Here is a 24,139-nt window from a genome sequence, read left to right on the forward strand (position 1 = left end):
AATGTTTCCATTATTTTTTTAGATTTATTTACTATGTCCATTTAAATAAAGGGTAAAGTATATAAATGGTCCTCTAACTATAGAATATTAATTTATTGAATCCTCTGACTATTAAAAGTTAAAAAATGATCTCTTAATTATAGGTTGTTACTTTTTTGAGTCACCCGACTATTAAAAGTTACAAAATGGTTACCAGACTATTCATTGTGTTCCAAACTCGTCCCATTTCGTTAAAAATTGATAGCGATTTGAGCTGGATGTTAACTCACTTACTGGAATATGATAGTTGTTTGAGATTAAGAGATCAGATTGTATCATATATCAGTCAGTGAATTAATGTCCAACTTAAATTGCCATAATTTTTACGAAAAAAAGGAAAATTTTAGAACACAATGAATAGTCGGGTGACCATTTTGTAACTTTTAATAGTCAATAGACTTAAAAAATTCAGAGATCATTTTATAACTTTTAATAGTTAGAAGATTCAATAAAGCAACACTTTATAGTCATGAGACCATTTATATACATTACTCTAAATAAACAAATGGAAAATAGATGTTTAAAATCAATCTTTACCATTATCATAGTCATTTCAATCTCGTTCAATGACGAATTGAGCTTCAAAATGAGTAGAAAACGTTGAGATACCAAAATGAGAAAATGGATATAGCTTAGGGGTTAAATTCAATATTAAACCAAAATTAAAAGAGATGATGATATCTAAAATATCAGTTTTGATTTATTTTAGTATCTATTCTTTTAATTTTTTTAAAATCATATATAATATTTAGTTTTCATTTCATTTTAGTATCTATAGTTAGAAACTTAATGCGTTTACTACCTAAACTTTTAATTTTTTTTCAAAATTAACATTAAATTTTGAACTAAGTATTAAAATGAAATGAAGACTAAAGTTTTTATCGATATGATATTAAAATGAAACAAAAATTAAATTTTAGGTATTTTTTTAAAATTAAAAGTTTAAGTGTTAAAATTATTAAAACTGATAATTTAATTACTAAAATTGTAATTTCAACCTATAGTAATTTGCGAACTAAGTATTAAAATGAAATGAAGACTAAAGTTTTTATCGATATGATATTAAAATGAAACAAAAATTAAATTTTAGGTATTTTTTTTTAAATTAAAAGTTTAAGTGTTAAAATTATTAAAACTGATAATTTAATTACTAAAATTGTAATTTCAACCTATAGTAATTTGCAATGGCTGTGGTTTCTCTAATCCTTTGAACTTGGAAGCCATTGATGTTCCGAGACAAAGCTTAAGATAAGGTAAATAAAAAAAAGGGTTCTACAAGGATCATCAAAAGGTTCCAAAAATGGCAGTATCAGCAGCTAGCACTGTAATATCTCACAACAGAGCCGTTCGTTTCTTATCTTTCTCGTTGCCAAAGCATGTGAATTTGGCGGTTAATCATCAGCAACTTCATTCGAGACTCAATCTCCAGTCGTTTTCGGAGAATCAATGTGTTCATCAGTGCAAAAATGGTAGAATTTTCACCTCATCTTGCTTAGCGAAGGCTGCTGTTTCTGATGTTCAGCTTCAGAACTCCAATCTCACCGCAGATGCTGCTGACAACAGTAAGTTGTGGTTCACTTGTTTTTCGTTTCTTGCTTTCATTGTCAAATTGGTTGAAGATATAACTTTGCAATCTCCTTACTTAATAAAAGAAAAGTTGATAATTTGATGAACTTATTCTAGAAATGGGTCGGAAGCTATTTTATTTGAATTCCGGAATAAGCTATGTTTCTCGGACTCTTCATTTTTCATGAATTACCAGTGCCAAAGTGTCGGACGCTTACACCCGAGTCCGAGTAACATAGAGTAAAAGTGTTGGGTATAGTGTCCTACATGATTCTGTGTGGAATAGAGTCTTGAATAATTATGAATACTGTATTTGAAAGATGTAGAGGTTCTCAACAAGATTCTTGGGAGGGTTATATCCAGTATTCTTGTCCATATTTGCGTAGGACGTAAGTGCAGGACGTTACTTCGAAAAAAATGAAAGTCCGAACATCGTAGGTTTGAAGATACAATGAATGTAATGTTAGTGACTTGGTGTTATCATGCAAAATTGTGATCTTGTTGTTCTTTTATTTGTGAAGCTTGGTCAGAATTTGCTAGGAATGTGTCTGGTGAGTGGGATGGATTTGGTGCTGATTTCTCCGTTGAAGGGAATCCAATTGAACTTCCCGAATCCGTAGTACCCGAAGCTTTCAGGGAATGGGAAGTTAAGGTTTATGATTGGCAAACTCAGTGCCCTACCCTTGCTGAACTAGGGGAGAACATCATGACTTACAAAAACATAAATTACTTCCAACTGTTGGATGTGAAGCCGATGCCGCAACACGATATAGCATTGATGAGAGGAACATCGGGGGCGTAGACAATGAAGTTTCAGCCTTTGCATATCATTCTAGTGGATCTTACACTGCTGTCTGGCCCGTTGCAGATAATGGTCTATTGGAGTTGGAGCACTGCATGATCAATCCTCGGGATAGGGAGTCTCGTGTAAGGATAATTCATGTTGTTCGGGTCGATGGTACAAAGTTTGTGCTACGGAGCGTTAGAGTCTTTTGCGAACAATGGTATGGCCCATTTAGGAATGGTGATCAGCTAGGTGGATGTGCTATTCATGATTTTGCATTTGCCTCGACAGCTCCTACGAAAGCCTCTGATGTTGCTGGTGTATGGCAGGGGCCAAATGCAGTTGCCAGTTTTGGTAGTTCTGGGGATGTGAGTGAAAAACTTTTCCTTCACTTGCTAAGCATTTTTATCTTTTTTGTCGCTCTGAGCTCTTCTTTAACATCCTTAGTTTTTATCATTATGTTTGTTTGATGTAAGCACCAGATGCTGGATTGTTTAAAGGATCAAAATCCTTATCCGAATGTGTATTGGATGTGGTTGTTAAACACGGTTCAAGAAAAACGAAGAGCCGGAGCAACGTAGCTCAGTATTCTCCCTCTCTAATCTAAAAAACCTACATTGCTTGGACTCTTCTTTTTTCTTGGAATACCCATGCCCAATACTCGTATCTGAAACACGGATATGGAGATACGGCCTCCAAATATTTTACAAATATATGGGAAAACTTAGAAAAGCCTGACCATACCCGTGTCGGATACATACTCGTATCCGACACTAACATCCGAATCTGAGTAACAAGTAAGTAAGTGAAGATGTGTGAATACTAAATAGGTGATTTTCTAAGAAACATAGCTGATCCAAATAAACATACGTAACCAACAGAAGTTACTTGTGTATACCTATGGGCTATGTTACACGGACTCGAGTATAACTGTCGGGTATGTGCCCGACACCATTGTGTTTGACTTTTTTGTTATATAACCTGATCATTTGTCTTACCGTGATTTTTTTTTGTGAAAACTTCAGAACTTTCTTCAAGAGCTCAAAGAAAATGGAGTTATGAAGTCAATAAGAGATGAAAGCAATCTCATATTACTTCCCAAACAATTATGGTGTTCTTTAAAAGAAAGTGGAGGTGAAACCTGCAGTGAGGTTGGGTGGCTTTATGATCAAGGAAAAGCTATTACATCAAGATGCTGCATCTCAAGTGATGGAAAGTTGAAGGTAAATTTATATATAACTTGTACTTATATAGATATATAGATGCATAGAACGAGAGATATTTATCGGATTCAACTACAAAAAGCTATGTTACTTAGACTCGGGTGTAACCGTTAGACATGGGTATGTATCTGACATGGTATGGCTAGATTCTTGTTAAGTTTCTCTATATATTTGGAGGATATTTGATGGGTACTTCATGAAAAATGAAGAGTCCGAGCAACATAGGTTAAAGTGGTGTCAGCTCGTATCAGTTGAAATCTAGGTTGTTCGTAGTTTTATATTCGAGTTGATCATACAGGATTGCCTCATTGCCTGTGAACTTATTTTCAAGCCAAGCCACACCACTTGATAACCAATTGGTTTTAGGTTGGATGTTTAACACGGTATCGAAGCTCAGGGCTTTCTTTTCCGTTCTCGTCACTCGACACAACATGCAAACACAATGCAAAGGAACGGACACGATTTTGACACGAAAATACGATATATTAAACACGATTATGACACGAAATGTACGTGTCGTTTCATGTTTGCAATAACAATATGTTTACTTTGCAGGAAGTTTCAGTAGCTCGTGAAGCTACAGTTTTGGAGGGTGTATAGCAACAGAAGATTCAAACCAACACCAGTAAGTTCATTAATATCTTACTGTAACTTTAATGGAATATTACCTGCAGTTGAAGTGAAATTAAACCTTAAAGAAATTTGGAAATGTCTACAAATTGTAAAATCTCTACTTTTTTTACTCCCTATGATCCTATGAGCTGTAGCAGAATATGTTGGTATACGAGTATTCGTCTTCGATATTCTATGTGTATTATGAATATTTGTGTTCGATATTCGTCGTTATTTGTGTTTGATATTCGTATTTCGATATGAATTTAAATTATAAAACTTGTTTTTTGTCTACTAAAAATTATGTGCTGAATATAAAATATAGGATAAAGTACACAAATGGTCTCGATATTGCTTTATTAAGTCTATTGACTACTAAAAGTTACAAAATGGTCTCTCGACTGTAGGAAGTTGCTTTGTTAAGTCTATCGACTATTCAAAGTTACAAAATGGTCACTAACTATTCATTATGTTTCAATCTCATCTTTTTCCATTAAAAATTAACGGTCATCTGAGTTGGACGTTAACACGCTGACTGAAATATGATAGTCGTTTGAGATTATGAGACCAAATTTTATCCTATCTCAGCCAGCAGGTTAATCTACATATTAGATTGCTGTCAAATTTTTACGGGAAATGATGCTTTTGGAACATAATGAATAATCAAGTAACTAGTTTGTAACTTTTAATAGTCAATAGACTCAATTAAGTGACTCTCTATTTTATAACTTTTAATAGTCTAGGGACTATTTATATACTTAACCCAAAAATATATTGTTTGATAATTTGATTCAGAGGTTCATTTGGAATATGACTTAAAGTGGGAAAATGATTGGATTATGCTCAAACGCCATATACAGATAAACTTCAAATTTGCTTTAGTTTATTGAATTTTTAGCTTAACAGATGGCTCTATATTAGATTTAGATGTATCCGTACATCGTAGGTGGTTCGTGCAATGCCATTATAGTACATGTTTAAGTGATACTGCTTCACAATCCCTCCGCTAATCCTCCTCATCGATCAAACCATCATCGTTGTCCGCCGTGCTTTCCGTCTCTTGAAGGACTTCGGCAACCTCCGGCAAAACCTCGGGGTTCGATGCTATTTCCTCTGCGACTTTGGGCTCTATTAATCCGTCACCCACGATTGTCTCTGAGGTTAGGTACGAGGTGGCTTCGACGAATTTCTCTTCCTGTTCCGGGGAAAGTGCTACGTTAACAACCTTGTTGCTCGTGATAACTTTTTCCAGGGCTTCTTGGATATCTTTGCCCATGTTTTTCACGTCGTCGGTGTTTAAATCCGTGAATGTGTCTTTTGCATCTTCGATGGTACCTTCTATGAAGGTTAATTCACTTGTAACGGAGTTTTCGTGCCCTATCACGAACTGGATTGAGAGCACCAAGACCAATGAGAACACAACTAAACTCATATTTGCCATCTTTTTATTTTTTTTGAAGGTTAAGCTAAAAAGCAATAAATTTTGGCTGGTGCAGCTTAAGGATGGAGATGAGATGTTATTTAAAGAGTTTAAGAGGAGAAATTTGCTGCTAATTCAGGGGTTTGTTAATTTGTTTTGTGCCTAATAACCATACACGGGTGAAATAGAGAGAAACTCTCGGAACATTTTCAAAGGTTGTATTTATTTCCCGAGTTAATTGCATCATACATTCTTAATCTATGACTCTCATTTTAAATTGATCCCTAAATTTTTAAATATTTTAACTTTATCGATAAATTATGGCTATCGTTCTAAATTAGTTCTCAAACTTTTAACATTTCATTTTCATCCCCAAACTTTTTGAACATTTCAATTTAATTATAAATTATACGTATATACTAATCACATCCATTGTTAATAAAATCGTTAGACCAAGTTATATTATTATATGTTTGAAAAAAATAAAATTTAGGTTAAACTGTGGTTGGAATGGATTACAAATTTGGATGGATTTGTGGATAAAATTGAAGATGCAAAGTTTAGGGACCAGTCTAGACTGATATTCTTAGTTTGGCGATGAAATTGGAATGTTCAAAAGTTTAAAGACTAATTTAGAACGAGAGTCATAATTTTGAGATGAAATTGGATGATTAAAAGTTTAAGGACTAATTTGAAATGAGAATCATAATTTGAGGACATATAATGCAATTAACTCTTATTTCCCTCAATACTTGGTGATTTTTCTATAATTTACTGTACTTTATTTCTTTTATATATTTACGTAATTGTAGATTACACAAAAAAAATGATAAGATGTATAGAAAAGTGTGAATTAAATAAGTTATTATACGAATTTAAAAATTATAACGTCAGTAATTATATTTATTAATTAAATGGCGGTGACCTGATCGATTAAATTATGTAACATTAGTACCTTAATTGATACTTTTTTTTATTTAGTGATCAAATAATAAACTAAAATCAGGAAATTAAATCCCCAGACTAAAGAACTTCCCTTTACTTAGATTGAATCAAAATCCAATACTGAGCAATGGGAATAAGAATTGATGCATGGATGTAAAGGACCTTTTGAATTCGAATCTCGTTATTTTTGAGACGAGAATCTCTGATAATGTCCTTAGTGGTCATCAAAACGAATTGAGCTTTTTCAAAGCTCAAATCTTTGACCATAGAGGTCGGGTTAGACTTGCAACCAGAACTTAAAAAATCGGGTAATGTTCTAAAAAAAAGTTATCCGACTAGGTCGGGTACTCGGCCCGATATTTCCTGGGTCGGGCCTGAGTCACAAAATTGAGTTTTTCCGGGTACCTGGTTACCCGAGTAAGAGTAAAATTATAATTTGTTTACAAACACAAAATTAAAATTAAAAAAATTAGAAATCCTAACTTTTGTGATTGATTTTCACCACAATTTTTTTTCATTTTTCATTCGTTTGGCATTAATTTTACCGTCAAAATGATTTTTTTTTACTTAAAATTGATTTTTAGAAACCACACCAACCTAAATATAAGAATAAAGATAAAAATAAATTGATGGTAAAAGAAGTTAAGATAAATAAACAAAGATATAAAGATAAAAATAAAATAATATCTTTACCCTTTCCATTTCCCTTTCCTTTTTTTTTATTCCCATCGTCTATGTTCTCCTAATATTTTATTTTATTTTATTTTATTTTATTTTATTTCCTTTCTGTTTCTATCTGCATTTTTCGTTTTTAAGACCATATTTCAAATATATTCCAAGTTATATAACCTGATTGGATGAGACAATTTATTTAAAATTAGTTTTAAAATAATCAATTAAAATGATTCAAACTTAGATATTTAATTTCCAAAATTAATTATCCCCAAATTAAAATAATCTAATAAATTACTACCAAACTAAAATGATTTAACTCGAAATTTATATACTCTTTTCGTTTTACAATTCCATAGATAGTACTGTAATGGCCCTTGAATGCCACGCAACGAATAGAATAAAAATCCTCACAGAAAAAGCCTCCAAGCTAGCTGCTAAGAACATCTTTATAAAAGATAGGTTAAACTGCATTTTTAGTCATTCATTTATTTTCGCGGTTCCGTTTTGATCAACAACAAATTTTTTGGTCAAAATTATACGCAACGTTACGTCTTGATCACCCGTTATTAAAAAATAAACATAACTACAAACATGATGATTTTTTTAATGGTGATGTGGCATTATCTTACGGTGACACGTCAACATCACCATAATTTTTAACTGTGGGTGGTCAAAATTTTAGAGAAGAAATATTGATAATGCACTGCTTTAGTTGGAAATAAGAGGAATGTCACTCTACCTTATATTAGGTGATTAAATATCTCCAGTTAAATGCATGAATTATTAGTTTTTCTCTCTAAAATTTTAATTGGTCAAATAACATTGTATTTATTTAACTAAAAGGGGATCACTAATTTAAATTTAAATTCATAAATCCCATTGCAAAGACAATAATTAATTCATTAGATACCGATTTTCGAGCGTTGTTAGGGTGCTAACTCTTCCACACACGTAATCGACTCTCGAAGTCTTTTTTCTAGAAAGTAGACCAAAACATTAATTTAATAATTTTTAAAACTAAATTTTATCAAAATGATAAAATATTTTTGGATTATCCAATCACATCCTAAACGAATATTAGTGGTGGCTTCCTCGAACTATGTTTTTATCTTAAAAGGAAAATCCAATTTTAGTAAAAAATGAACCATGAAATTAATTTTTCAAATTTTCGGGATGTTATGACAACGTGATAATTTTTTTATTTTTTCAATGGTGACGTGGCATTACAACATCACCATTAACTTTTTAACGGTGGGTGATCAAAATAGAACCAAAGCGTAATGGTAGGTATGTTTTTGAAAAAATTAGTTACATGACCAAAATGGAACTCTAGAAAAAGATGGATGACTAAATATGTAGTTTACCCTAAAAGATAGTCCAACTTTATAAATAGCATGACTGGTATTTCAGTTTTTAAGCATTCAACTGAACTCTGCCCAAAACACGACTAGCTGGCGGCTCCATCGACACTGTTTAGAGAGGCATGACAATTATAGAGTTTTGTTCGTTAAACAATCAATTATGGATCACTCAATAGCTTCGATATGTATTCTTGAATTGTTTATAAATAATTTTCCACATACTTTGGAAAGACTTAAGTGTTTTTTTTTATGTCTCATATGAACCAAATGCATGTAAATTGTTTGATATCGTTTGAGCAAGGTTTCGAGTTCAAGTTCTTATGTATACAGAAAATTTTCATTGGGAGGTTCATCTACTAGGGTGTTTAAATGGTTAATTCGACCACTGACCGATCGAATTATCATTAACCGAATTAACCAAACTTTTTTTCTTAAACCGTTAATCGAATCAAACTTTTTTTGAAAATATTAACTGATCCAAACTAAGTTAGGTTATTTCGGTTGGTTAACTGAATTAACTGAATTTTTTTATAAATTGTTTTTTATAATTTTTTTATTTTCTTAATTTGATTATAATAAAGATATTTAGGTATTGATAATTTAATAAATTTAGTGTGGTTAAAAATAATAATTGTGTAGCGTGTTTGAACTTAAAATATATATTTAATATTTATTTAATAATTTTGGTTAATTCCTTTAGTTAATCGATTTCAAACCGAATTAATCGTTAACCGAATATTGAAAAAATTATTAACCGTTCCCTGACCGATTTAATTCGGTGAATGACTGAATTAACCGAACTAATTTGATTTAATCGGTTAATTCGATTAAAATCTAATGATAACTACGCTTATCATCCACTACAACCAAGTGTTCGGCGGGTTGATCCGGATTAACCAATGCAAATATAATTGAAGTTTGGGATGAGTGGGAGATCCGACCACTACTATTACTCAGCTTGTCATTACAAGTAATACTCACAACGCTAGGTTCTGTACGGAAACACTCGACAAATATATGGATCAAGTTTCTTGTTTGGTCGGCATACATGTCGGCAGGCATGGTGGTAAACGTAGCATTAGGCATTCTTGCCCGGGAGATCAACGGAGGAACCGTGCCCAAAAACTTGATCCCGTCGTTGTGGCCACCATTCCTTATCTTGCACCTCGGCGGCCCCGACACCATCTCTGCTTACTCTCTAGAAGAAAATGAACTGTGGCCGAGGAAATTCCTGGAGATTATTTTCCAGTTCGGAGTCGCATTGTATGTGACTTCGAAATCACTGCCCGACAATCATCTTAGATGGATTGTCGGCGCAGTATTCCTTACTTGGACTAAGTTTGTCGAGAACGGTTTCGCTCTGATGCGTACTCGTTATCTTACTGACTCCGGACCTGATTACAAAAATAGGTACAAGCTCGGAGTCGCCGTCTCTGTCTCCTCAAAGATATTCGGGAATCTCAAGAAGATTTTCTCTCTCAAGCTTTCTACTTATTCAATAGGCTTAGATATTTATTTGCAGATCTTATCCTTGGTTACAATGAGCGAGAAATTTGTCACTCCATGGTCAGCTCCAAGTCACCCGAAGAAGCTTTTGAACTGGTGGAAGGTGAGCTCGGCCTTTTGTATGATGCGCTCTACACCAAACTAGCAAATCTTTACTATAAAATCGAGGGCTACAGGCATCGGGTTTTCATCCTTTTTACATCCCTCGTTTAATCGGCTTTGTTCATGAAATTTGCTGATTACAAAAATAGTTCACTAGCAGACATTTCGGTCTCGTACTCGCTGCTGATCGGAGCGGTTGTTCTTGAGTTTTACGGTTTCGTCCTTCTTATGCGCTCCGACTGGACAAAGCTATGGCTACTGCTCTATGCAGAAATAACACATGTGAGAATTGGCAAGAGATGGTCGAGAAAGATATCGAAGTTCAACTTGATCAAATTTTGCCTCAAAAAACAGGACGTGGATTCTCTGTGGATAAAATTTCAAGACATGATCGGTATCGAGGAAATGCTGGTGAAAAGTCTGAACATCGAGTAAGAAGACGTGGATGCCGATCTGAAAAGCTTCATCTTCTGGCAGCTGAAGGAGAGAAGTGACGATATCATCCATACGTTTGACGTCAATTCGTGCAAGAAACTGTTGAATTACAGAGGAGATTATGTGCTGGACAAAATGGGATGCCTGGAGCTTCTTAAATGGAGCACAATCGAGGTAGGTTTCGACCACAAACTTCTTCTTTGGCACATTGCTACTCAACTTATTTGCCATGATGATGCCTTGAGGCTCAAGGAATCCAATTCTCTTGGAAATCTTGACAAACAATCCAAAATTAACAAAGGGTTATCAGATTACATGATGTACCTTCTCGTCATGCATCCAGATATGCTACCCAAAGGGATTGGCGAGATAAGGTACAGAGACACTTGTGCTGAAGCCATCAGATTTTCCGACAGAGAAGAGGGACAATCCGAGGCAAGGTAGACGAAGCTTGCCACAAGTTGTTAGGGGTCGAAACCGACTCATTAGAAGAACTTAAAGGAGAAGCAACGAAATCAGTCCTCTTCTACGGCACCCGACTTGCAGAGCAGTTGCAGGCATTGGAACTCGAAGCAAAATGGGACATGGTGAACAAACTGTGGGTGGAAAGAGCATGGTCAACAATTGAGGAGAGGTGGCGAGTTGCTGAATCATGTTTGTGTTCTGATGGCAGTTTTCGGTTTAAGTGAACAATATAAAATCCAGAAAGAACACTGCCGGATCCATGAAGATAAACCTGAGGGGACATGCCAGCCTTTCTTGAAGCCTTTATCTGCTTGCGTCTTTGCCAAGCAAAAGAACCACGAATGAATCGAATTTGAACAAATAAATTTTTAGTTCGTGTTCATATTGTTTGAACTATGCTCGTGTTTATTAAGCATTCTGGAGTCGTATTTGAGGTTTATTTGTTTAAATTTAAGTGTTGTTAAGTTCATTCGTATATCGGTTTACTATACTAATGTTGTAATTAATTGTAAGGTAAATTACGTATTTAACATCTAAATTGTCAATTTTGGTCTGTTTTAGTATCTAAACTTTTAATTTTTTAAAACTATACCTAAAGTTTAGTTTTTGTTTTATTTTAGTACATCACCGTTAAAACTTTAGTTTTTGTTTCATTTTAGTATTCCGTTCAAAATTTAACATTAAATTTTGAAAAGATTGAAATTTTAGGTACTAAAACGGACCAAAACTGATAGTTTAAGTACTAGATGCGTTAAGTTTTTAACGACGGATACTAAAATGAAATGCAAACTAAATATTAGATATGATTTTGAAAAAAATAAAAGTTTAGATACAAAAACAGATCAATAGTTTAGGTACTAAATGTATAATTTACCTTTACTTGTATTGGTAAATTAAATGAATTATCAAACTTTTTATAAAAACCAAATATATATATAAATTTAAAATTTATCATCTAATTATTTATACATAAATTATCGTATTAATATTGTAAATTATCATGTCAACATGTAAATAACCAACTAATTCATCGCATCAATACCATAATAATTAAAATAGAGTAATATTCATGCGATTTAAGAAATTTGAGAAATAATTTGATATAATTTAAAAAGAAAGGAAGGAAAGCGTTCGAAAAAAATAAGTTATATTGATCCTGTTCGTCACTTTCCCGCTGAATTTCAAGCAAAATCGAAGACCAAAATCTCTCTCTCGTCTCCATGGAAGCAGCTTCGAGGACTTTGTGGAGCTCCAATTCCCTGCTACTCACTTATTTTGCACTCGTACGTATTCTGATATGTTTCGCTCTCTCGTATCCTTTTTTATTTTTGTTTCAATTTGATTAATTTGGATTTAAATTAGCTAGTTATTCCGTTTCAATGATCGATCAAAAGTTTTAGATCTTTACGCATTGATTTCATTAAATTAGGATCCAAAGTAACTGTAAGATTGTTGTAAAATAAAAATGCGGAATGTTTATCAGATAATGATCTGATTACTCTGTTTATTTTCTATGCCAGTTCTAATTGTAATTATCATTGATTTTCCGTATGTATACTAACACCATTAATGGTTGTTTTTTCAGGTTTTTTCCAGTATTATCATTGTTGATGCTGAAATATCAGATGACGACACAATGTGAGATCATTTCTAGGATTTTGAGTGATTTTTATCCTAATTTTAATCGACCTTAATTATCTGTTCAATATTGTTTCCCAGTGGAAGAGAACTCAAATCATATCAACTGCCGAAGAACAGAAAGGTTTCATTTATATTTTTTTTATTGATTTTGAGTCGTATTGTAGTTTGATTTATCAAATTTCAAAAGTGTTTATTAGCTTATCACTGCATTGGAAACCGCCTCCTGCATATCAACCAGTGTATTGCAGAAGTGTTTATTAGCTTATCACGTTGTAGTTTGATTAATGGAAATACAAAGGTAATTCATAGCTATAATAGTGTTTGATGATGCTGTCTGCATATCGTCTACCGCATGACAGAAAGGTTTCCTTTATATTCTTCTAGATTTTGATTCATTTTGTAGTTAGATTTTTCAAAATTCCTAAGTGTTTCATAGTTAATCATAGTGTTCCATACCGCTGGTGCAGGTTGGCCGCTGTATCACAAAAAGATCTCTTTTATCTTTCATAGATTTCAAATCACATTGTAGTTTGTTTTATTGAAATTCAGAATTGTTTCCTAGGTAAACATAGTGGTTGATACCGCTGCCTGCATATCACCCGTTGTATGGCAGAGATTTCCTTTACAATTTGTAGATTTTGAATTACATTGTAGTTTGATTTATTGAAATTCGGAATTGCTTCATAACTAATCATAGCGTGCAGTACCACAGCCTGCATTCATGATTTCTTAATGTTGCACAAACTAACCATCAGTCCGAACGTTGACGAGCAGGAAAGAGACGTTTCCTCTGCAGCTCAAATGTTCAATGGCGATGAGAAGGTAATAAGCAGAATTTATCTGTCTTTGACTACACTACTAACATGAAGGGTGCTCATATATATCTTGTTTCATACAGGACATTGACATAATTGCAACATACAGTGATGTTTCGGGAACTATTTGAACAAGTAGGGTGAAAATGAAGGACCTTTCTGCTTCGTGGGTTCTCGAAAACCCTATCAATGTAAAGGGTTCACAATCACAGGTATTTCTATTTGATTGTGTTACGCTGGTTTCTTGCAATTCATGATCTGATATCGAAACTTCAGATTCCATTTCCTATTCATGGTGTTCAAATTCGTAACAGTTTGTATAACCAAATTAAATGCATGAACTGAGTAACATGGCTTGGCATCAATAGTTGAGTTATTATTTCCTAGGTAATTAAGCTGAAAGAATCATGTCAAACTGCCACACCATTTGAAAAAAATGTTGGACACTCTACCGACGACGATCAATTCCGAGAAGATGAAGTTGAAAATCATCGACGGCCATCATGGAGCCCTGTGAAGTTCAAGCGCCAGGTAAACCATCTAGGCCCTATATTGTGTTTTCCAATTTCTTTCATGGTCTATATTTGTGATAGCATGTGGGGTATTCAGATGCTGCGGCAAAAGAGGAGGGAACTCCGTACCGCAAAACTTATTCGCCAAGATAAAGAGGCTGACAAACAGATGCAAGCAACAGCAGCAATTGAGAGCTTGAAAAACAATGACATTGTTGTCCGGGGAAAATACAGTATATGGAGAAGAGATTACGAGAACCCTAATTCTGATTCCACCTTGAAGCTTATGCGTGACCAGATTATCATGGCAAAAGTATATGCAAACATTGCCAAGTCCAAGAACAAAATTGTTCTTTACAATTCTCTTTTGCAACATGTCAGAGAAAGTTTATATGTTATTGGAGATGCTGACTCTGATGCCGAGCTTCATCCTGGGTATTGCTGCTCTATGTCCCTTGTTTTGGTTTTTTAGTTAAATTATTTTACAGGTCCCTATACTATAGGTTGATCATCAAAATAGTCCCTCGACTATAGAAGTGAGCAATTAGTTACCTGTATATGGTTTTATTTGCTCCTATGCTACTTTTAATCTTTGGTTATCAGGTATGTGTGTTACAGGGTTTCATGAAGAACTTTTGTATTTGCAGTTCACTTGATAGTGCGAAAGCAATGGGGCATGCATTGTCTATGGCAAAAGATGAACTCTATGATTGCTACGTAGTTGCAAGAAAACTTCGAGCCATGATTCAGCCAGCGGAAGATAATCTCAATTCATTGAAGAAAGAGAGTTCCTTCTTGATTCAGTTAGCCGCAAAAACCGTCCCGAAACCATTGCATTGCCTAACTCTGCAGCTAGCAGCAGACTACTACATTCATGGATATCAGAACAAGAAGGATCCAAAAAATGAAAAGCTTGAAGATCCTTCTTTATACCATTATGCAATCTTTTCCGATAATGTACTGGCCACATCAGTGGTTGTCAATTCAACAGTAGTGCACGCGAACGAGCCGGAGAAACACGTTTTCCATGTAGTGACCGATAAACTGAATTTTGCAGCGATGAGGATGTGGTTCATCATGAATACTCCCGAAAACGCAACAGTCGAGGTCAAGAACATCGATGATTTCAAGTGGTTGAATTCGTCTTACTGCTCCGTTCTTCGACAACTCGCATCTGTTAGAATTAAAGACTATTACTTCAAGGCAAATCACGCTTCCTCTCTCTCCGTTGGTGCTGACAATCTCAAATATAGGAACTCGAAATACTTATCGATGCTTAATCATCTTAGATTCTATCTTCCTGAAGTCTATCCGAAGCTAGACAAAATCCTGTTTTTGGATGATGACATTGTAGTTCAAAAGGATTTGACGCCTCTCTGGGATATTGATCTGCAAGGAATGGTAAATGGAGCAGTGGAGACCTGTAAAGAGAGCTTCCATAGATTCGATAAGTATCTCAACTTCTCCAATCCGATAATCATAGAGAATTTCAAACCGAATGCTTGCGGTTGGGCATTCGGGATGAATATTTTTGATTTGAAAGAGTGGAGAAAGCGAAACATCACAGCCATATATCATCATTGGCAAGATTTGGTATTGCTTCACTATTGCTCTTCTCTTATTTCATTACTGTTCCTTGTAGATGTGTCCTTCAATGGGTTGTGTTCAAGTCGGACCTATTTACGGTATTAATGTTAAACTGTTATAATGCTTATCTAAATTCGGCTCAATCCGAAATTCGAGCCTTTGGTCAATATTTACAAAAGGCCAATTGAAACTCATGTCTCTATATCATATTAGCTGAATCTAGAAACCACTTGGATTGTCACTGATGAAGAAACTATTTTGCAGAATGAGGATAGAACTCTTTGGAAGCTTGGCACGTTGCCACCGGGACTGATCACTTTCCATAACCTGACTCATCCGCTGGACCGAAAATGGCACGTATTGTTGAAATTTAACCAATTATTCGGTGCATTAATGCACCGAATGTGCAAGTGTGCAAGTGGAATTGTGGAGTCAATAAAGTAGCTGCAAATTGTTGAAATAATAAAGGCATAACTACCAAATTGAGTCCTTAATCTTTAGAGTATTTATAAGATTAGTCCTCAAGTTTCAACTATAAATACTCTAACTCATTTAGTTTCAAAATCATCCCAAAGTATTCTAGCTTTCTTCTAATACTAGAGAGAATTTATAGAGTTTCTTGAGAATTGTTTTCTCTTTTTTTTTTATCAAGAGAGAATTATCATTGTTTCCTCCTTAGTAGATCGAGAGAAGTCGTAATTCCTATTTTCTCATAATGAAATTCTTCTACCGTTGCCCGTGATTTTTACCCTATTTTATTTAGGGGTTTTCCACGTAAATTTTGTGTCTCTTTTTATCATCATTTTTATTTTCTCAAATTATCAGTTACGATTTTGTTATATCCAATAGCCGTATTCCGCAACACGTATTAGGACTCGGATACGATCCGGCCCTCAACAAAAAAGCGATAGAAGATGCAGCCGTCATCCATTACAATGGAACAATAAGCCATGGTTGGATCTGGCGGTCGCCAAGTACAAGTCATACTGGACCCAATATGTGAGTTCTGGTAACTTTACCTTCAACTCTGCAAAATGAGGGAATGACAGTTTTTCAACCCTTCCCTTTCCTCTTGCTTTCACCTTTTTTCACACTTGTGATTCTTTTATCATGGTAAAGAAAAGGGTCATTCTTTTATGATTCTTTGTTGATTTTGATAGGAATATCAACATTTTTTGGGTTCCTCTTCGATGAAATAAGATCTCCTTGTGCTGTTTACCCAACTATATTAGAATTTTGACGTTCGAAGTAAACTGAGAGAGTAGAATCACTTCTATAATAAGTTTTTGCAATATTTGTGCCGTCGTCATCCCTGCAGCCAAATAAATATCAAATCAAAAAATAAAATAAACTAACCTATTCCGGAAAATCCAGAATATTTAATTACATGTGCAGTATGTTATATACATTTAATTACATATTCATGCACGTATATTTTATCTTTGTTTTTTTTTGAATGAATATTCATAAAATTTTGAAATGTTATTGCATAAAATAATAAGTTTTAACATATTTTACTCGAATATTTTTAAGAACACTCGTCGTAAAATAGACGTGAAAAACACCACTTAATAGAGGTGGCGCGATTCTATACGACATTCGAATAAAAAGTGAATTTGAAATAATGATAGTAATGATTGATTCTAAACTGGTTGTTGATGGATGTGAAATTTGTTAGGTAAAGCAAACCAATAGAATTAAAAGGAAGAACATAATGTTCCCACTTTGGTTACACAATTACGATCCACACTGAACAATTTTGAAGCTTCAATAACCATGAGTATACCACCCTCCTTGATTGTACGGATACGTTTCTACTTTCGACAGTCCAACGTGTCCTTGCATTCCGTTCCTTCTGTATTGCTCCCACATCACCTGTTCTTCCACAAGGAGCTTCTGCTTCTTCTCCATGTCCGACATCTGCACGTACGGTGGAGGGGCCACCGAGAGTGACGCCGCGAAGGGATCGACCTGCATCGATCCATTATTGTTCTTATCACAACCGTTCGATGAAGGCGGTGCCGGCAGTGCTAGCATTGCTGGTCTTCCGGCTGATCCGAACGCGACGCTGCTTGCACTTCCGGTTGCTGCACAACTTTGCATCGCCGCCATTGTTTGGCCCTTTTGGTACATTCCGTCGAGCAACAACTTGTCGAAACCGCCGCCGAGTTCCGCCTTTCGATTATTTAAGCTACTCACGGATTGAACGAGTGCAATTTCCCAATCGGTCTCGTCTTTGATCAAATCTTCCCATCTCGGTCCCGGCAACGGAACGGCCGGTGCAAGGCCGTCAAACAATGCTAATGCCAATTTATTGGCGTGGTCTTCACTCGAAATCGCTTCCTCCCCTAAGTTCAACAAGTCTGCCTCTAGTTGCACAATTATAGCTTTAGAGTTATCATCGTCATCTTTCTTCTCCAGTTCTTCTTCGAAGAGATTTTCCGGTGGTGGTAATGCTTTAACCGCGTTAATATCTTCTTCAGGTTCGGTTTCTTTGATTTCCTCATGTACTTCCATTGGTTCCTCTTTACTTGTGTTTCCTTGCTCCAAAGCCAATTTGTCGCGAATCAACTCATCCAGGAGGTCGAGTTTCTTTTGGGTGATCTTCTCGATCTCGGGGAACTCCGACGGGCGTGCGACGCCGAAAGTCCGACACCACGAATAGAAAGCATCGAGCTCATCGAATTGCTGGCTTTGTCGGCAAAAAATGTCGTAGATTTTCATGGTATCCGACATGTCAACGTCCATGAAACGGTCGATCAAAGCTCCCATTGTTTCCGCCATGTCGTAATATATCTGGAAACTCTCTTTCAGGATCGGATAAAGCGCCACCGTGACCACCCTGTTACATTTGGCTTCACCTGTTTTTTTTTTCCAATCATGCAAAAACAAATAGTACACCATTAATCCATGTCATATAGGTGTTCATTAGTAAGATTAGATATATATATCTATATATATATACACATGCGAACCTGTTGGTCGACAAGCTAAGAAACGTTCAAGAATCTGCTGCAATTGTTGCATTCTTTGGAATAATTGCTCGGTTTTCAGCTCGTGGACCGGAGTGGATCGAATGACGACCGCCTTATCGTTATTTTCTTCCCCGAATTCTTCGTCGTATTTATACATATTCCGCTTCGCGTTCTTCCCCTGCATCTTGAATTCCAGGCTCTCGTCGAGGTACAAAGCGTAGGTCCTCACGAACGCGGAGAAATCCCACGAGTTGGACCGCGAGGTGTCGCGGAAGTCGGACATGTTGAGAATCCGAGTCCCGCGCCTCGTCGAGAAGAAGATCTCTTGCTCGTACGCCGGATCGCCCTCGGCAAGAAGACGGTGGATCAACACGAGCGTCTTCAACGCCACGGTCCAGTTCTTGGTCTTGTTGAGACGTCTCGAGAGGGAGTTAACGCACGCGCTGACATAGGCCCTCGAACTCGACGTCAATGAGAGTATTTCTCGGATGTGTCGCTCGTCGGCGGGGTACTCCTCGTGTCTCGTCGCCTTGACGATGGCTACGTCGAGATCGGAAAGTAACGTGCTGCCGCCGACTTTGGCGAGGCCGATGCTAGTCTGGTCTTTAACACGGCCGATGGCCCTTTTGAGCTTGCTCGCCATGGATTTTAAGGTTCTAAATATTAAGTAAAATACCAATTAAAAGAAATTCCCAACAACAATCGATGGAGAAGATTGTTGATGGGAAAATGAAAGAAAATTTCCCACTCTTCCCCTTTGTTAAACTTTCTTTAACTTTCCCTCTTCAACTATGATTCGCCTTTGTTTTTTTTCCTTGGAAACCAAACAGAATTCGATCTTTGAATCAACCATGCATGCATGGCCATTGCCATTTATTACCCTATATTTTAGCATGAACAAAGAAAACTAGAAATGTTTTTAACAGCAGGCATGGCAGATTCTGTTTGGCTATTTGCTAAAGAAAACGTGAATTCTGTTTAAGAATTAAGATAGAAAATTTGGGTTTGATTAGTTTGTGTCGTGTCAAAGGAAATTCTTTGTCTTTGGGTTATTTACTATAATTCTATAAATATATTTTAGGATAAATTACACCAATCATTACTAAATTTTACTCTTATCGTATTTCATTCATTGTACTCTAAATCCGTTCAATTTCTCATTTTTGTCCAAAAAAAAATACAAATAGGAGAGAGGGTAAAGTTTGGTAATAAAGTCTTATTTGAATCCAAATTTTTTAATTATTTGTAGGGTAAAATACACAAATGATCCATCGACTATTAAAAGTTATAAAATAATTATTCAATTATAGAGAGTTACTATGTTGACTGAGATATGATAATCATTTGAGATTATGAGACTAGATTTTATTATATCTCAATCAGCATGTTAATTTACAAATCAGAATGGCATCAAATTTTTAACGAAAAAAGAAGAGTTTGGAACATAATGAATAGTTGGGTGAGCATTTTGTAACTTTTGATAGTCGAGGGACTCAACAAAATAACACTCTATAGTCGAATGACTATTTTAAAACTTTTAATAATCGAAAAACTAAATAAAACAATATCCGATGCAACATTTGTATAATTGACCCTATTTTTTATCACTAAGGCATTCAATAATATTATAATAATATGATATTTTTAAATATTTATTTTGATTAAATTTAAGAGAGAATCGCCTCAGTGACCAAAAAAAAGTTATAATATACGATTTTAACCAACTTTTTTTGGATTTGCCAAAATGACCAACAAAATCGCAACGCGAAATAAAAATCGCAACGCGATCCCCAGAATCGCAAAACAGTGTCCAAAATCGCAACGCGATTCTTGAAAATCGCAATGCGATAGTCAAATTCGCATTGCTATTTTCCAAAATCGCAACGCGAATATGAAAATCGCAACGCGAACACATAAATCGCAATGCGTATCCGTAAATCGCAACGTGTATCCGTAAATCGCAACGCGTTTCCGTATATCGCAACGCGTATCCGTAAATCGCAACGATAATCCGTAAATCGCAACGAGAATCTGTAAATCGCAACGATAATCCGTAAATCGCAACGAGAATCTGTAAATCACAACACTGAAATTTTGGGTATATAACACTGAAATCATAAACTAAATCCCTAAATCGCAACTCATTCCATCTCCATCTATCACTCTCTCCGGCGACATCCGTTCCTATATCAAACGACATCCTTCCCAATCCGGCAACAGGTTTTAGTTTCGCAGCTCGTCTGTTTAGTAAATTAATTTACAACCATGAAATCATCTAATGTTGATCATGTTTGGATAGATTTGTGTTTTGGAGGGTCATGGGATAATGTTCATGGTGTTTTACAATATATGCCTTTACCCATGAATCTTCAACTAAAATTGTCTTTACAAAAGTTAACTTATGAAACTCTAATGCTACGTGTTTCAAATAAATTGAATTTAGAGCCCCTAAGTGGATTTAGGCTATCTTATCAGAGAAATGGTAAAGTTTATTTGTTAACCGACAATGAAGATGTTGAACGATTCATTGCTTACATTAGGGTTTCACAAGATGATGTTACATTGTATGTTGTTGAACCTAGAAGTAGTATTGTTGGGTCAGTAGCGGGTAGTAATCAACTAAGTTTTTCTCAAAACCCACAACCTTTCTCTAATCCAAATCCCAATCAACTTTCAGCACCAAATTCCGGTTTCGTATTGACCAGTTAGACGATGATGAGCCAACAGAAAAAATTGTGAGTACTAGTCAGTATTCGAAATTTGGTCTTGGTCAATATCCGGACTTGATATTGGTCAATACACGGATTTTGATGATGTTTCAGAAGAAGAAACAGACCATGCGTGTAATGATATTGATATTGGTCAATACCCGAATTTTGATGATGAAACAGCCGTTGCCGAAGAATGTAATGTTGATGATAATGAGGAGGAAGTTACGACTGTGAATGAACATGTTGAACATCCATTCTGTAATTCATATAATCCTGAAGAAGAAAAAGAAGAAGAAAAAGTCCCCGAAGAAAAGAAAATGCCACGGGCGTATAACTGGAATATGCCAGAATTACTTCAGATACCGGAAGAAGAGTTGATAAAGAAAGCAGTTGATTGTTACACAAAAGTTATTCGTATCAAGAAAGATGATTGTTTTGATACAAAGGAAGACTTGAAGATAGCTTTATATACGAAATGTGTGGAAGATGGCTATCAACTAAAAGTTAACAAATCAAGCAAAGATCGTTTCGAAACAAGGTGTATGATTGACAAAAACTGTACGTGGCGTATGATTGCAAAGAGAATAAAAGATTGCAAAATGTTTCAAGTTAGGACTTTTATTGATAAACATACATGTTCAAGAACCCAAGTTTTTCCTCACCATAGACAGGCAAACAAAAAGGTGTTGGTGATTTTCTGGCTGAGTTAATGTTTTGAATGGCAGGGTATATCGGGGACATGAAATTATGACTGACATGAATGCTCGGTTCAAGATTAGTATATCATATTCTCAAGCTTGGAGAGCCAAATGTTATGCCTTGGAATTGTTGAGGGGGTCGCCAGAAGCATCGTTTGCCCAACTGCCGGCTTATTGTCACAATTTAAAGCTGAAAAATCCTGGGTCGGTAACTCATATCAAAACAGATAGAGATGGACGCTTTGAGTTGCTGTTTATCGCCATTGGTGCTACGGTTAGTAAATCAATATAATTTTGTTGACTCATTTTTGTTAGTTACATGCATTTCACATTTAAATGATTATATTTCTGTGTATATTATTTTGTAGATTCGTTCGTTTATTACTTGCATGCGCCCAGTTATTATAGTTGACGGAGCACATTTGAAAGGTCGATACCTTGGAGTAAACTTATTAGCAGTAGCCATGGATGCTAACAATGGGATATTGCCAATAGCTTACGGGGTTGGCAAATCTGAAACCTCTGATTCATGGACATGGTTTATGGGGCATCTTAGGGATTGCATAGGTCCTATTAGCAATCTGACAATCATATCCGATAGGGCAAACTCAATTGACAACGCTGTTAGAAGGTGTTTCCCAGATGCTTTTCATGGACTTTGTGGTGTTCATTTGTATAGAAATCTAAAATCAAGGTCTGCTGGTATAAAAAAGCACAAATGGACATACTGGAAGGCTGTAAAAGCTTATCGGGAAGTGGATTTCAATAAGCATATAAATTGTTTAAGACGTGTTTTGCCTCAGTGTGCTCAAACACTAGAAGATGTCGGGTTTGAAAGATGGTCAAGAGTACATCAACTTGGAGCAAGATATGGTTTCATGACGTCTAATAGTGCAGAATCAATCAACGCTCTAAGTCGTCATTCCCGGAAATTACCCATTACTATGTTAATGGAGTTTTTTCGAGCCTCTATTCAACAGTGGTACTACAAGAAAAGAAACCATGCAGGTATTATTTCTTTGAATTCGTACTTATCATATTTATATTTTACTAAGTATTGTTATTTAAATTTACAGGAACATTGGAACATCGTGTTACACCATGGACTGAAAAAAGATAACGAAACGTGTTGTGAAGTCAACGTCATGGAGAGTTGAACCATGTTCAAACACTTTGTTTCAAGTACTGGATAATAACTTAAATGGGCTAGTCGATCTAAATGCAAAGACGTGTAGTTGTATGAAATGGCAAACATCTGGTTATCCGTGTGGCCATGTTATAAAAGTTGCTCTTCATTTAAACCAAGATGATTCAAGCGCATACGCTATGGATTGCTACACTACAGAAGTTTATCGACAGACTTATGCCGAGATTGTCTACCCTATTCCACATCCTTCTGAGTGGGACATACCAGATGACTTACAAACAGTTTTGCCACCAGCCATGGACAGAAGGCTACCTGGCCGACCAAAAAGTCACGATCGTATACCGTCTAAGGGTGAAGAGAAGAAGAGATCGACATGTAGTCGGTGCAAGGAAAGTGGTCATACAAGGTTGACATGTGGATCACCAGTGCCATCAAAATCATCTTTCCTCTACCAAAATATGGATCCTCATCAAATCCAAAGCTCATATGGTGTCAAGCAAAAGGCAATCATCTTTAAAATCCCAATCACGATTGGCTTCACCTTTTGAGACTGTTAACTTAGGTGATTTTTAAATGCAAACGTTGTATTATGTGGATTTTATGTGTGAACTTTTAACATTTTCAGTTGAATTAATGACTCAGGCCAACCATTTTGACTTAACCAACTCTTGTTATTCAGTTGTTATCACTATTAGGCATGCATTTGACTATCGCAACACGGAAAATACAATCGCAACGCGAAATGAAAATCCCAACATGAAAATCGCAATGCGGAAATGAAAATCGCAACGAGAGAATCGCAATGCGAAATGAAAATCGCAATGCGAAATGAAAATCGCAACGACAGAATCGCAATGCGAAATTAAAATCGCAATGCGAAATGAAAATCGCAATGCGAAATGAAAATCGCAATGCGAAAT

The 24,139-nt window shown here is 35.6% G+C and overlaps 1 protein-coding gene and 1 pseudogene across 1 annotated transcript; one reads left to right on the top strand and one right to left on the bottom strand.

The window, feature by feature from the left end:
- The first annotated feature begins 1,320 nt into the window (after positions 1-1,320).
- On the top strand, positions 1,321-4,312 carry LOC120123822 (annotated as a pseudogene).
- A 13,085-nt stretch (positions 4,313-17,397) lies between these two features.
- Positions 17,398-19,331, bottom strand: LOC120123859 (putative clathrin assembly protein At1g03050). The gene is made up of 2 exons (XM_039142669.1): positions 18,664-19,331; positions 17,398-18,549 (listed from the first exon to the last, which is right to left on the bottom strand). The coding sequence occupies exons 1-2, from the start codon at positions 19,304-19,306 to the stop codon at positions 17,456-17,458; spliced, it is 1,737 nt and encodes a 578-aa protein (XP_038998600.1). The 5' UTR covers positions 19,307-19,331; the 3' UTR covers positions 17,398-17,455.
- Between the last annotated feature and the right edge of the window lie 4,808 nt (positions 19,332-24,139).

Source organism: Hibiscus syriacus, unplaced genomic scaffold (genome assembly GCF_006381635.1).
Source record: "Hibiscus syriacus cultivar Baekdansim isolate YM2019G1 unplaced genomic scaffold, ASM638163v2 tig00110403_pilon, whole genome shotgun sequence".
NCBI classification, from domain to species: domain Eukaryota; kingdom Viridiplantae; phylum Streptophyta; class Magnoliopsida; order Malvales; family Malvaceae; genus Hibiscus; species Hibiscus syriacus.

What these genes read in the sequence shown, in the direction of transcription:
- LOC120123859 (XM_039142669.1), bottom strand. Translation starts at nt 19,306, where the DNA reads ATGGCGAGCAAGCTCAAAAGGGCCATCGGCCGTGTTAAAGACCAGACT. An exon ending in CTTAGCTTGTCGACCAACAG is followed by an intron (nt 18,550 to 18,663) that starts GTTCGCATGTGT and finishes AAAAAAAAACAG; the next exon opens with GTGAAGCCAAATGTAACAGG.